Here is a 13,028-nt window from a genome sequence, read left to right on the forward strand (position 1 = left end):
TACTCCCTTTCACCTTGTCTCATTTAAATTCTGAATAACACAATGATTATTCAGTATGCTGAAGGAGGGGTTTCTTTAGCAGGAAACTATACTCTTCAGTGCTTCAGATTCCATATCCCATAATTTACTTACCTTTTCTATTAAGTTTTTCAGCTTTATTTTGGCCATGAGAATGCTCCATTTGAAGTATAGACCTATTAGCAGTTATTAACAATTATTAATACTATCTATTAGCTGTAGAAGACCTTGCATATGGATTATCTTGGCTTTTTCTTCTGGTATTTATATCTTCATTCAGAAATAGAGTATCTGTTGTACATATTTGGATTCCATCTTGAATTTTTCTTGTTTTTCTTTTTACTGATCCTGTGCTCAAGTCTGTCATTAATGCTACGGGGTTTTTTAATGACTGAAGGTTGTACTATAAGTAAAGCTAGCTTTTATGATCATAGGATTTTTTACATGAGTCTTTTGCTATATGGCCACCATGTTTACCATATCCTTTTCCTTGAATCCTGTTTCCTATTTGCTATGGACTGTTTAACTAAAACTCCAGGGATGTGATTCACCATGCATACAATTTACAAATGCAAGGGGAAAGTTTCCTTACTTTCCTGCTGTCACAGCACAAAAGTCCTGCTTCTAAGTGTTTTTCTACAGAGTACTCAGATCAAAGTCTGACCATAATCTCAAAAATGCCTGGTGATGTTTGATGATGTTTGCAAGCTGTTTGGCTGCAGTACGCCTGGTAGTGTAACATTGATTTTATGATTTGAAGTGGGAATTTTTTCAAAACTGTAAACCTGTTTAAAACTTAAATCCAATCATTATGTAGGATTCACAGCTAAGAGTGGGAAATAAGGAGATGTCAAGTGCCCCTGAGCACCCCACATGAGGTGATTCAGCTTTCAGTATAGTTCTGAAGATATTAGGGCCATCAACCTATGAATACTGAAATGCGGTGTACTCTAAGAAATCCTGTATTTTATAAATACCTGGGGGAGGATATACAAAAATGGACAGGCTTAGACACTGTTCAGTAAAGCTATTTTCCCCACAAGGTATGTCCGAAGTCTGTGCCAATGATAATCTAAGCCATGGCCCAATTAATATTCTATAGCAAAATCAGTTCAATAAATTTGACAGCAATGGTAAGAGTGCTTGCTCCTACTATGCCACTCCTAAATTGCCTTTTTCTAGGTATTCTGGTTTTCTTTTCACTGAACTGTTGCTGTGAAAATGTAAGAGACAGCAAGCTCCAGCCCTGCTTGGGAGAGAGGCTCAGTGTATCACTTTCAGAAACTCTGATATGCTGTTAGATTTAATAATCTTGGGAATATTTAGAAGTGGTTTTGTCCCAATTTTTGTTAGTACTATACAACCACATTTTAATTATTTGTAGTTGGGCTGTCATATATTTTTTCAGTTCTGTATACAATTTAATATACAATATTTGCCATAATAAGATATTTGTGTAGGTGTGTATAAATGTGCATATATATCCACATATATGTAGGCACATACATACATTTCTAAACTATGGGAATGTGCACAAACTAGGTTAAAACAACAGTCACTTTTTGCTTATTCTACTCCCATGATCCTTAAAATCAGAATTCTCTGTTTCCATACTTGCATCTCACTCTTAAACACTGCTGGTCTTTAAACAGATTTTAGCTATTACAAGTTCTGCAAATTGACTAAATGCTATGTGAAGAATAGCACTGAAGACCTCTTATATATGTATTTGTTTGAACAAAGCCCTTTGAAAAGAGAAAGAGATCTGGGTTTTGTTTAATATAGCGTGGGATGCAAAGAATCCCTGGTATTTCAGGATTCTTTGTGCACTGACCTAGTCATAACAGTTGCACATTTCCAGACTAATAATTCTATTGAGAGCTCAAAGAGACTTTGAGGATAGAATTATAATCCTTTGTATTAGTCGTCTTCAGTGGCCTGCATTTGATCTCCATTCAGTTTCCTACATATAATGAGTAAGTCACGTTGTTGCTGACAGTTTTCCTGAGGCTGTTAAGTGGCCTGTGCATGAGCGCCATTTTCTTATGTTAACTCAAACCTTTATTTGGTTTGTAGAGAAAATGCACTACCTGCAAATTGAGAATGTGGTATTTATTTATTTACTTACTTATTTATCTTTAAAAAAAAAAATCTTTGTGTAGAACCACGCTGTATCTTTTTAATGGCTGCAAAATACTTGTCTAGCTGTTTTTTGGCTTGTCCTCTCATTTTTGAAGGTGTAGAGGTCCCATGTCTTGTTGCGCTTAGCATATATGCTTCAGTTCTGTTTTTACTGGCATAACCATCTTTTCTCCTGATTCAATTTTGCCTTTTTCTCTATCCTTGCTTTAATATAGACTATTCCTCAGCGCTTTTGAAGTTTTTGTTTATTTGTCCACTCCACTGCAAGCCACTGCCATGCTCAGCTCAGTAAAACTGAGGGATACCAAATAATTGCCTCTTTGAAGGCAAGTTCAGCTTGAGCACTGATTGTCTGATCATTCAATCCTTTCTTCTGCTCTTTTCTTTGTCATTTTAATGTACAGTTCTACTTTACTTGCCAACTCATGTTTTATTACTGGATGGAGGACAAGGGACAATCCTACTCCCTCTGTAGTTTTAGAGTCTGATGGATCTGTCAGTCCCTGAATTCAGCAGGCACAGGGTTTATACCTGTTCATTTTACATATATTCTTCATGTGGATGCTGGAATAAGTGTCTCTACCTTACAAACCAGTGATTACAAGCTTAGCGAGTGCACTATTCGTGGTATCATCTGGTGAGTTAGTCAGGGAACAAGATATTGTTGATCTGTTTATAAACATGTGTTTCCTTTTCATAAAGTTGCAAATAAAATAATTTTTAACCATATTAAAATACTATTTAGATTATAACCCCATTTTGGAAATTAGAGCCACTGCCTCTATCAGTAGGGAAGGGTAGATATTTTACATAGATTATTTCTTTTCTCTTCACAGATGATAGATAATTATGGTACATTAACAAATGCAAAAAATGGAGAGTCATATTTAAGGAAAAGTAGAAAACAAGTGTTCATTTTTGGATATTTGGAATTGTATTGACATGCAGTGATATTAACAGGTTTTTTTCAGGTAATAGATTGCTTATAGTGATAGGGCCAATCTGTGCATAATGTGCTTAGAAATAAGAGAAAAACATATTGATGGCTTTTTTGTTCTAGTGAGAAGACTCAATCACTAGTGTTGCTATATAGCAGAGGTGGATAAATATTGTAAATTTTTAAAAATTACAAAATTAACATTTATATCCATGGATAGATGATTGATGTTGAACTTGATATTGTTTATAAAGGAGTTACCAGGTATATTATTATTTATTTTTATTATTTCTGTATTACTGTTTATTTATTAGTATTTATTCTAAACGTATTTATTACTATGTAAAGAAGTATGCATGTTTCAGTGTTAGCAAAGGAATTTGTAGCCATTGCTTTTAAAATTCTGTTCATTGCTATTTTCAGGTCACTGTGATATTTTCACTGAATTGACAACATACATTATATTTCAGGTGAACTCTGTGAGGAGAAATTAGATTTCTGTGCCCAAAACCTGAATCCTTGCCAGCATGATTCAAAGTGTATCTTGACACCCAAAGGATACAAGTAAGTCTGAAATACTGTTTCAGAGTCCAACTGAATCGAAATTTGTATTTTTCTATCCTGCCTATATTCCTTTCCTTCTGTTTAAGTGGAAGTCAATTCTATTCTCAAAGTATTAATTTTGATTATTAGTAAGCATTATGGCATAACAAGCCATTATTTTCATGTAAAGCTGCATTATTATCTTAAGTATGTTTTACTGAATTTTACTGATCTTTAACAGTTCTAATTCCAATCAGATTTTAAATGGAAACACAGGGTAGTCTTTATGATGGTTTGTGCAAAACCCTTTTAGGACTCTGGGCAGTAGGAAAATAATTGCATTTAATTGAAGTGAAATAATTATATTGCTTTTAGAGAAGTAATTGTGAAAGAGATTATTAGGAAGGCATGCTGAAAGGTATAAAGTAAAGAATTCCCTCCCCAGGAAAGCTAATCTTTAATTATGCCATATCCTTATCATGATTAATTAGTATGCACAATTTAAAGTTGTTTTATAGGCTTTAGGTTAATAAATACAGGAAACCTGCAGCTTTAAATTGTTCTCACAAGTACCTGTTTTATACATAGCATGCTTTTGTGCTAAAATCAGATTAATTATTATCATTTCCACTAGTTATGAAATGACATTTTATTTAAAATATGGGAAAAATATATTAAATATTCAATTGTATGTGAAATTAAGTTGATAGTTTTCAACTGGAAAATAGAAAAATGGTTTGGGTTATGTTGTAGTGCATTATGTTTGTTTTTTCATGTCACTTCAATAAACCTAGTTTAGTGTCTTATACTTTACTGTCCAGTTCATTAACCTTTCATGTTACTTTCTGAGCTTATAAATCAGAAAACATCACATGCAGTATACTTCAAGAATGTATCTCAGTCAGACTTTTAATAGCATGCTTTATATTCTTTTTCCCTTTTCTTTTTCATGCATGTTGTTGAATAAAAATGAGACATACTTGATTGAAGTACTAAATTTAAAGTTACACGGCTATTTAAAATCACACTTGCCAGCTTAGAGAAAATTTTGGATACTGAAAGAAATAACATCAAGGAGGGAATCACAAGATCTCATGAAATCAATTAAAGACATCTTAATTAAAAAGAATACCATGTTGGATGCATGGATTTTTAATCTTTTCCATTAATTTTTCACAGAGTTCTGGGCATTCACTCAGTCTTACATATGAGAAATCCCCAAAGAAAAGTCACTAGCATTAGCAATGAGAGTTTCACATGGAAAAAACTCAAACAAATAAACAAAAACCATTACATACTCTCTTGAGGATGAGCTGTTTCTAGTTCAGTGGGGGTTCAGGGATGGCAGATGATGTGTTTTGAGATTTCTGTTAGTTCACCAACCATGGAGCTATTGCAGTAAATCAGACTGGTGGAACTGTAAGGGAAAAAATTATGCATAACCTTTAAACTGTATAAATGGACCACTGGTCCGTTCATAGCTGTTCAGTTGACAAAGAAAATAACCATCAGTACAAGACTTGGGCTATCTGCCTCAGTTTCACTAGTTAAGAATATTGATTATATTTAGTGTTTGCAGCCACGAACAACATCTTGCAATATTCTGCATTGCTCATAAATTCTAAAAACTGTCAAAATTATTTATGAGGGCTCTCTAGATTTACACACAATTCTTCAATATAATAGCAGGTGTGTAAACATTTTAACTAGCAAACCTCTATTCATTACATATGTAGATTCCGCATCTAATAATATGATTAAGCTATATAGTCTTTACACACGAAGTAACAGTAATGCCTTTTTTTCCTTGATTTTTAAACAGTACAGTAGTTCCTTAACTTGGTCATAATCACACTGGATCATTAAAGGGCACTGTGCTATCTGATTTTCTTTCCTGTTTTACAGATGTGATTGCACACCTGGATATGTAGGTGAGCATTGTGATATTGACTTTGATGACTGCCAAGACAACAAATGCAAAAATGGAGCGCAGTGCACTGACGCAGTTAATGGATATACATGCATTTGTCCAGAAGGATACAGGTGAGAAAGATCTGAAGGTAGTACAAACAGGTATGTCTTCTGTCAAAGCTGCTTTTTCTTGAAAATAATGATTGTTTTCTGTTTTCATTTAGTGGCTTGTTTTGTGAATTTTCACCACCAATGGTTCTACCTCGCACCAGCCCTTGTGATAATTATGAATGTCAAAATGGAGCCCAGTGTATCATAAAAGAAAGTGAACCAATTTGTCAGTGTTTATCAGGCTACCAGGGTGAGAAATGTGAAAAGTTGATTAGTATAAACTTCATCAACAAAGAATCCTATCTGCAAATCCCTTCAGCTAAGATACGCCCCCAGACCAATATCACTCTACAGGTAAGTTTGCTTGTGTTGTAGATTCTCTTTTCTGGAAATGAGAATAAATGACTTTTCATGATATGGAAAATGACCCAAAGTTGTCATTGGGTCACTTAAAGAGCTTTTCACAGTTTGAGCTAAAAACTCTAGAAGAGTTAATGCAATAACTATATTCATATGGGAGAAGGTGGGCTTATTGATAGGAATAGAAAGAGTTTTGTCAGGTTGCCCTTCAAAACAGAATTTTATTATGAAGTAACAGACTATGGCAGTAAATTCAGAGATTCACTTAATACCTCATTTTTATTAAATACTTAATTTTAGTTGTTTCTAAATATTTCTATCTTTTAACTAGATTGCCACAGATGAAGACAGTGGGATCCTGCTGTACAAAGGTGATAAAGATCATATAGCAGTGGAACTGTACCGGGGTAGAGTGAGGGTCAGCTATGACACAGGATCATATCCAGCCTCTGCTATTTACAGGTGAACCTGGATGAAACACATTTGTGACTGAAACAAAACCTATATTCATTCCTTATATCAGTGTCACATTTTTTAATAGATGGTTAAAAGAAATATATGCAAATGAATGTATTGTCAGACACTTAAAACCTCTTGCCAAAAGATGTGATTTGGCTTGGTAAATAACTCTAATGCAGATATGTCAGATAAATATATTATTTGATGCAATAAAACAGAATAAGAGTTAGCTTTCAGCAGAATATTTATACATTTGTGTAAAGCTCACAAGTGGCATTGGAGTTTTTTCTTTGTTGTAACTGCCAAATAATTTCCTAGTGTGCTGAATAAAATGTAAAACTGTACTGTATAAGCAGAAATTAAATAGAAGCTTCTCTTCTCTGTTAGACAGTCATATAATGTGGGATTTTCCTCTGGCAAGTGAAGAGAAAGCTAAAAACTTGATTCTGAAAAAAGGCACTACCTTTGAAAAAGAAATGGCTTTTGCTTCCTAAGTATTTAAGAGAGAGAATCCACAGCTGCTTCTGGAGAATAATTTTTGAGGGTTTTTTAAAATCAAATTTCTCTGGTTCTCTGAAAAATTACAACCTGAATTTTTTGGGAGGTATTATATAACTTCACAAAAATTTGCAGACAGTCATTGCAAGAGTGAGCAGAAAGACAACAGGCATCACTTCCTGGCCTTGACTGCCCTGTTGGTGCTAAAACTACTTTCAGAAGTAAAGGGGAAGTATTAAATCAGTTTTCCTTGAATCTTCTTTTTGTTCTATTTTGTGTTATAAAATTATATATTTGCTTTATAGAGTTTGTAGCAGTGACACTGTTCTGCATTCTATTAGGGACATCTCACTGAAAACAAATGATTTTTATAAATGACTGTACTCCTATGGCAGTACAAAATCAAAAGCTTAAATATATATAGCAGTGAAACAGTGTTAAACTCTGTTAGGTAGTAGCACCTAGGGAACTATCATTTTAGTAGATTACTAAAAGCATTCCACAGGGGGGGAAAAAGTCTATAAAACACAATATAAAGCTGTTTAGAAAAAACATACCCAATAAGCGTCTTTAAGAGTCCTTTTTTTTTATGTGATTTGTATTTCATAAGGTTTCCTTACGACTTCATGAAATGGTTTAACATGTAGAAATAGTGTATGTATTTCAATTGTATAGATTTTCACTTTTCCAAGTTTCTACAATTGAAAATAGTATTATTTTTATTTTCTATCTTGGTTAGGGCTAAACAAAAAGTTTAGATTGTTTTTTCAGGAGTTTAATTATTTTTGTTGATTTTTATTTCAATAGGTACATCTGTCTGAGAATAAGAAGCAATACGAATGAGGGTCATATGTAGTTCCAAGTTATTTTGGCTCCCATTTGTTTAATCTATCCAGAATACTTCTTCCCATTCAAAACATATATTTCCTTCTCATAAATTTAATGCTTTCTCTGGCATTATTGAAATATAATAAATACTGGTAATTCACACTTGTCCATTATAGTTTTCTAGAGAAGGATTGAAAAACAGTACTCACACAGGAAAAAAAAAAACATAAACATGTAAGGACTTAATAACAAAGTGACCAATTAACAAAGTCCCATTTAGGTTACTGTTACAAAATAATAAAAAGCATCTCACCTACATAGTTGATTGTCTCTTTTGAATTATGTGGCATATGAAGAATGCAAGTGTAGTGAAGAAAGGGATGGAAAATGTAGTGACGTGTTACAGAGTGACACTGTTTAGTGAAGCAGATACACACTTTTAGTGTTATTATTTTTGTTTCTATTACTGTTGTTACTGTTATTAACTTCCATTTAATTTCAAATAAGTGTGATGGTGAGTTACTGAGATATTTGAAAACTTTCATGTAATAGTCCAACTGTAGTGAAGTCTCCTGCTGTTGAGGAAAAGCTGATGGCATACCTCATCTCTTTCTACAACTGTCTGAAAGAGGATTTTAGCCAGGTGAGACTCTTCTCACAAGTAACAAGCAATAGGACAAGAGGAAAAGGCCTCAAGTTGGACCAGGAGAGACTTAGATTGGATATTAAGAAAAATTTCATCATGTAAAGGGTTGTCGAGCATTGGAACAGGCTGCCCAGGGAAGTGGTGTACTCACCATTCATGCAGGTATTTAAAAGTGTAGATGTGGTGCTTAGGGACACTGTTTGGTGGACTTAGCAGTGCTGGTTTTGTTGTTGGACTTGATGATCTTAGAGGTCTTTTCCAGCCTAAAAGATTCTGTGATTTCATGATTCCATTTTGGAAGCCATATAGACATCTCCACATTTGTATATAGGTATATATGTGCATCTAGTGATAGCTCTACAAATGGCATACTGTTCAATCTCTATTTCAGGTTCTAGAAAGCAGTATGTTGTAGCACAGGATCTTTTACTCTAATCTCGTCATCATTTCCAGTTCTTACGGTTTTACCCTCCTAGGATCTTTGTGGTATTTTCCGCCCTTTTTAAGGTCTTTACCTTCTTTTTATCCATTCATTGTCTTTCTGTACCTTTGTTGCCTATTAAAGCTGTCTCCTGGAATGTTTCCAGTCCTTCCTTCAGTCCCTCCCTTTTGTTTCCTTCCTCCCTCCCAGTTCATGGGAACTGACTGCTGAAAGAGCCATCATCCCAAAAGCATTCATCAGTCAATCTGTAAAACAAGATGAGATGATGCCAAGACCAATAATTAATATTCATTCATTGGAGATGGTTATTTGGAAAAATTTGATTCACTTGTGTTTTATTCTGTCTAGGCATCCATTTTTAATGTTAACTGTTTTTTACACAAACAAAAAACCCCTTTTCATTTTGTAAACTAGTTTTCATCATATATTTATTGGAAATATGGGAGTATTTCTTCCCAGATCGTTATTCTTCTACGGAGTATCAGAAGCCTTAAATCAGTTCCTCTTACAGCTTTTCATTACGATCTATGCATTCAACTCTTATATCTCCAATGGGAAATGGGCTAGAAGTAATGTCAGTGCATTGGCAGGAAATATCGCAGATATGCCTTGAGTTTATTTCCCCTTCAATTTAAACCACCCTTACCTAGGAGGGCTCCTCTTTGTGCAGTAAATTTTTACCATGTAAAAAACTTTAAAACAGAGGCTTTTAATAATCTTATCAGAGACACATTCCCCTTACACATTATGGTTTGTATATCCCTGGTATGACCTCTTGCTCTAAAAATGTATTTTCTGTGTTGCTCTTATTCTTTTAAATACTGTTGGGTGAAAGGTTGAGAAGTTGTAAAATAAGTTTCCTTGAAACAAGAACATTATATTAGGGTTTCCTGCTTCCTGAAGTCAAGAAGTTATATGCACTTTGATTTTTTAGCACTTTTTTTTTTGCCTGGATTCATTGAAATGTATTAAGTAACTTAATCATGGCATCTTTTATATTGCTTGATCAGAGCAAACAAACCTCTTGGTACCATGAAAAAATCTTGGTCTGTAGCAATGATGAGCCCTGACCATTTCCTTTCCACTCGTGGAAACTGGTAGTCCCCCTCCTGCCAGCTCCCACAAAGTGTTTATTGTGCTAGTGTTTGCTCTGTCATGTGTTTGCACTCTCACATAGAGCTGGGTTTATGTAAAGCATGCATGCTACCATACAGATCTTTGATCCACAGTGAGCAGAGGCTGTTCACAGAGTTGGTAATAAATGGCTAAAGAAGGTATTTAATGTGTCACAGCTGTGAATGACCATGTGTGCTGCTGATCTGTTCCAGGACAAAAGCAGTTAGGTTAATTAAAACATCACAAAGGATGTTTTAAGGTAATTTGCTTGATTTTTGCCTTGAGATTTAGGAACCTAATCCCTTTCAGCTATCCTGCTTTCTCAATGAGAGGAGCTGATTGACTGTGTGACTGTTCAGTCCATTTCAGGCTATCATACAATTGGTTCATTTAAATAACTTTTTTCAATGGCTTAAGTTCACTTATTTGGTGGTGCCCTGAAACAAATAAAGGCTTTCATGGGAATGCTTTTAATGTCTGGTCTCTGGACTACAGCTCACACCTTCCATGCATATATTCAGCTCTATTTCTCCAGTGGAAAATGGACTACAAATTATGCAAGTACAATGATATATTCAGTCCCAGAATTGAGTAATGATATTCTTCTTTCTCTGATGTACTTAAACTGTGTTCAAGTGCAGAGTAGTTCCTGCACTTAAGCACTTGCTACGTAGATATTGAGGCTGATAAGCGCCCGCAGCCATTTCTTGTGCCTAGTAACGTGAGTAGGCTTGTCCTTATGCAGGGTAAGCACCCGTGCTTGAAACAAGCATTTTCACCTTGACAACCTTCAGGCATTTTCCTGCTAGTGAGTTCATATCTTGTTAGTAAGCAGAAGGAAATGGTGTATGTAGACAAGAAAAAGAAAAAGAATACAATATTCATACTCACTGTACTAGCCAGAAGCTGAACACAAATAACCATGCCCAGTAAAGATAACAACTTTATTGCAAGTGCCAGTGGATCTGTCTGCACCAATGATGTGATTTTGTCTGGCAGGACTAAAGTTAGATGCAGTTCCATATTCCATGAAATAGTAGATTTATGTATCACTGGAGTTGACTCAGGCCTTCATACTTGCAAGCAAGATATGTAAACCCAATACTCTGCAAAATGTAGGATACACACAGACTTGCATGCACATATGATCTTGAAGTAACATTAGAATCACATAATGGTTAAGGTTGAAGGGACCTTTAACAATCACCTAGTTCCACTTTCTTTGTTATGGGCAGGGACAACTTCCACTAGATTAAGTTGTACAAAGCCCCATCCAACCTGATCCTGAGCATTTCCAATAACAGGTCCACAAATTCTCTGTTTCATGTTAACCCACCCTCATATTAAAGAAATTTTTCTTTATGTCACTTCTTTTACTTAGTAGAGTCTATCTGATCTATATCTACCCTCTCTCGGTTTAAAACAGCCTGTGTCCTGTTACCATAGGCCCTGGTAAAAAATCTCTCCCCATCTTTCTTATAAGCCCCCTTTCAATATTGAAAAGCTGCTGTTAAGGTCTCCCCGGAGCCTTCTCTTCTCAGGCTGAACAAACAACCGCAGCTCCCTCAGCCTGTCTTCATAGAAAAAGCATTCCAGCCCTGTCATCATTAGTGCAGAAGAAGGGATGTTACATTGTGTTGGCTTTTAAGCATACATGCATGTCTTTGCCTCAAATGTAATGTTCAGGAGAATGCACTCCTAGAGAAGTTCTGTTCTGAAACTGTATTGACTCTTAAAGGGGAAGAAGATAAAAAACTGTTCTAACCAGACCATCAACCTGTTTAATATTAATGTTTATTTTGCAGTGTGGAAACAATTAATGATGGCAATTTCCACATTGTGGAGCTACTAGCTATGGATCAGATTCTATCTTTATCTATTGATGGAGGAAGTCCCAAGATAATTACCAATTTGTCCAAGCAATCCACTCTGAATTTTGATTCTCCGCTGTATGTGGGAGGTAAGAGGATCTTACTGCTTCTTACTAGAGATATTATGGACAATTTACTCTGGTAGCATGCTTTAAGAAACACATGGTAAGAGACTCATTCATTGACATAACACCTTACAATGAAACTTCGTCAGTTAATGTCAATAGTTTCAATTTTAAGAAATATTGTCCTCAAACTGAACCTGTTGCTTTTTTATAATTGTGTTTATTTTTTATGACTATAAAATCTTGTCATTTTCTACTGTTATTTAATCTTTTATTATACTGAAGAAGTGTGCTTAACATTGTTTAACTGCATGAAGATTTAGTAATGCATATTTAGAAAGTGTAGAATGGTAGCATTCTGTTTTGCTCGGTTTACATTTCTATTTCCCTGTACTGGTATCTGCAGGAAATGAAAGCAGTGTATAATGTCACGAAGTATAATTTATGTCCGGAGATCTTATTGCTTAGGGCTGATAGGAGTTAGGACACTAGGTAAGGGAACCAACTGGACAGTTACCTCACTGTATTTGTCAGGGCCTGGTTTTTGTTTCTTTTGAGAAAAAAATTTTTTTTTAATTGTTCATTTAAATTGTGCAGCTAAAGTATTTGAAAAATTCTGATCATTTGATGCAATTTACTCTGTAGAACTCTGAGTTCAAACACATTGTTTTAACTAGCAGTTCCTGTTGGATTTCTGATGGCCTGTGCAATCTAGGTAAAAGAAAATTCAGCCCACACTTTGTGCCTCCTCACATGGTAGCAAGTCAAAGTTCTTTGTGATCAGAGATTCAGCATGGTTTTTAAATACTGCTTAAATTCTACAAATTTTCGTGTTCTGAGTTTAACCTTATACTCCTACAAGAGGCATGTAAGGAGTCTCCTTCTGATCTTTCTATAAAAAGAATACTTACTTTCTTTTTCATTTTGCCTAATTCTTTTATGCCTGAGAATAACTTTTTAGACTTAAGCATCTTGCCTCCTTGCAAAAAATTATGCTATCAGTAGTACATTTGTGTGAGGTACTGATGCCTTCAAATGAGGATTGCCCTGTAGAAGCACATTGCATTTTTTCCTGTGTATC

General features: G+C 34.9%; 1 protein-coding gene across 19 annotated transcripts in view; it reads left to right on the plus strand.

The window, feature by feature from the left end:
• SLIT2 (slit guidance ligand 2) overlaps window positions 1-13,028 on the plus strand; it is a 263,355-nt gene that overhangs the window by 238,338 nt on the left and 11,989 nt on the right. For 18 of the 19 annotated variants that reach the window (XM_048303514.1, XM_048303515.1, XM_048303506.1 and 15 more), the window contains 5 exons: window positions 3,568-3,661; window positions 5,546-5,683; window positions 5,776-6,016; window positions 6,354-6,484; window positions 11,817-11,971. In XM_048303514.1, coding sequence (XP_048159471.1) covers window positions 3,568-3,661; window positions 5,546-5,683; window positions 5,776-6,016; window positions 6,354-6,484; window positions 11,817-11,971 — 759 coding nt within the window. Of the gene's footprint in view, window positions 1-3,567; window positions 3,662-5,545; window positions 5,684-5,775; window positions 6,017-6,353; window positions 6,485-7,786; window positions 8,609-11,816; window positions 11,972-13,028 lie in introns of those variants that run through there. The other variant, XM_048303516.1, reaches the window with a different exon arrangement.

The sequence above is a fragment of the Corvus hawaiiensis genome, chromosome 5, assembly GCF_020740725.1.
Source record: "Corvus hawaiiensis isolate bCorHaw1 chromosome 5, bCorHaw1.pri.cur, whole genome shotgun sequence".
NCBI classification, from domain to species: domain Eukaryota; kingdom Metazoa; phylum Chordata; class Aves; order Passeriformes; family Corvidae; genus Corvus; species Corvus hawaiiensis.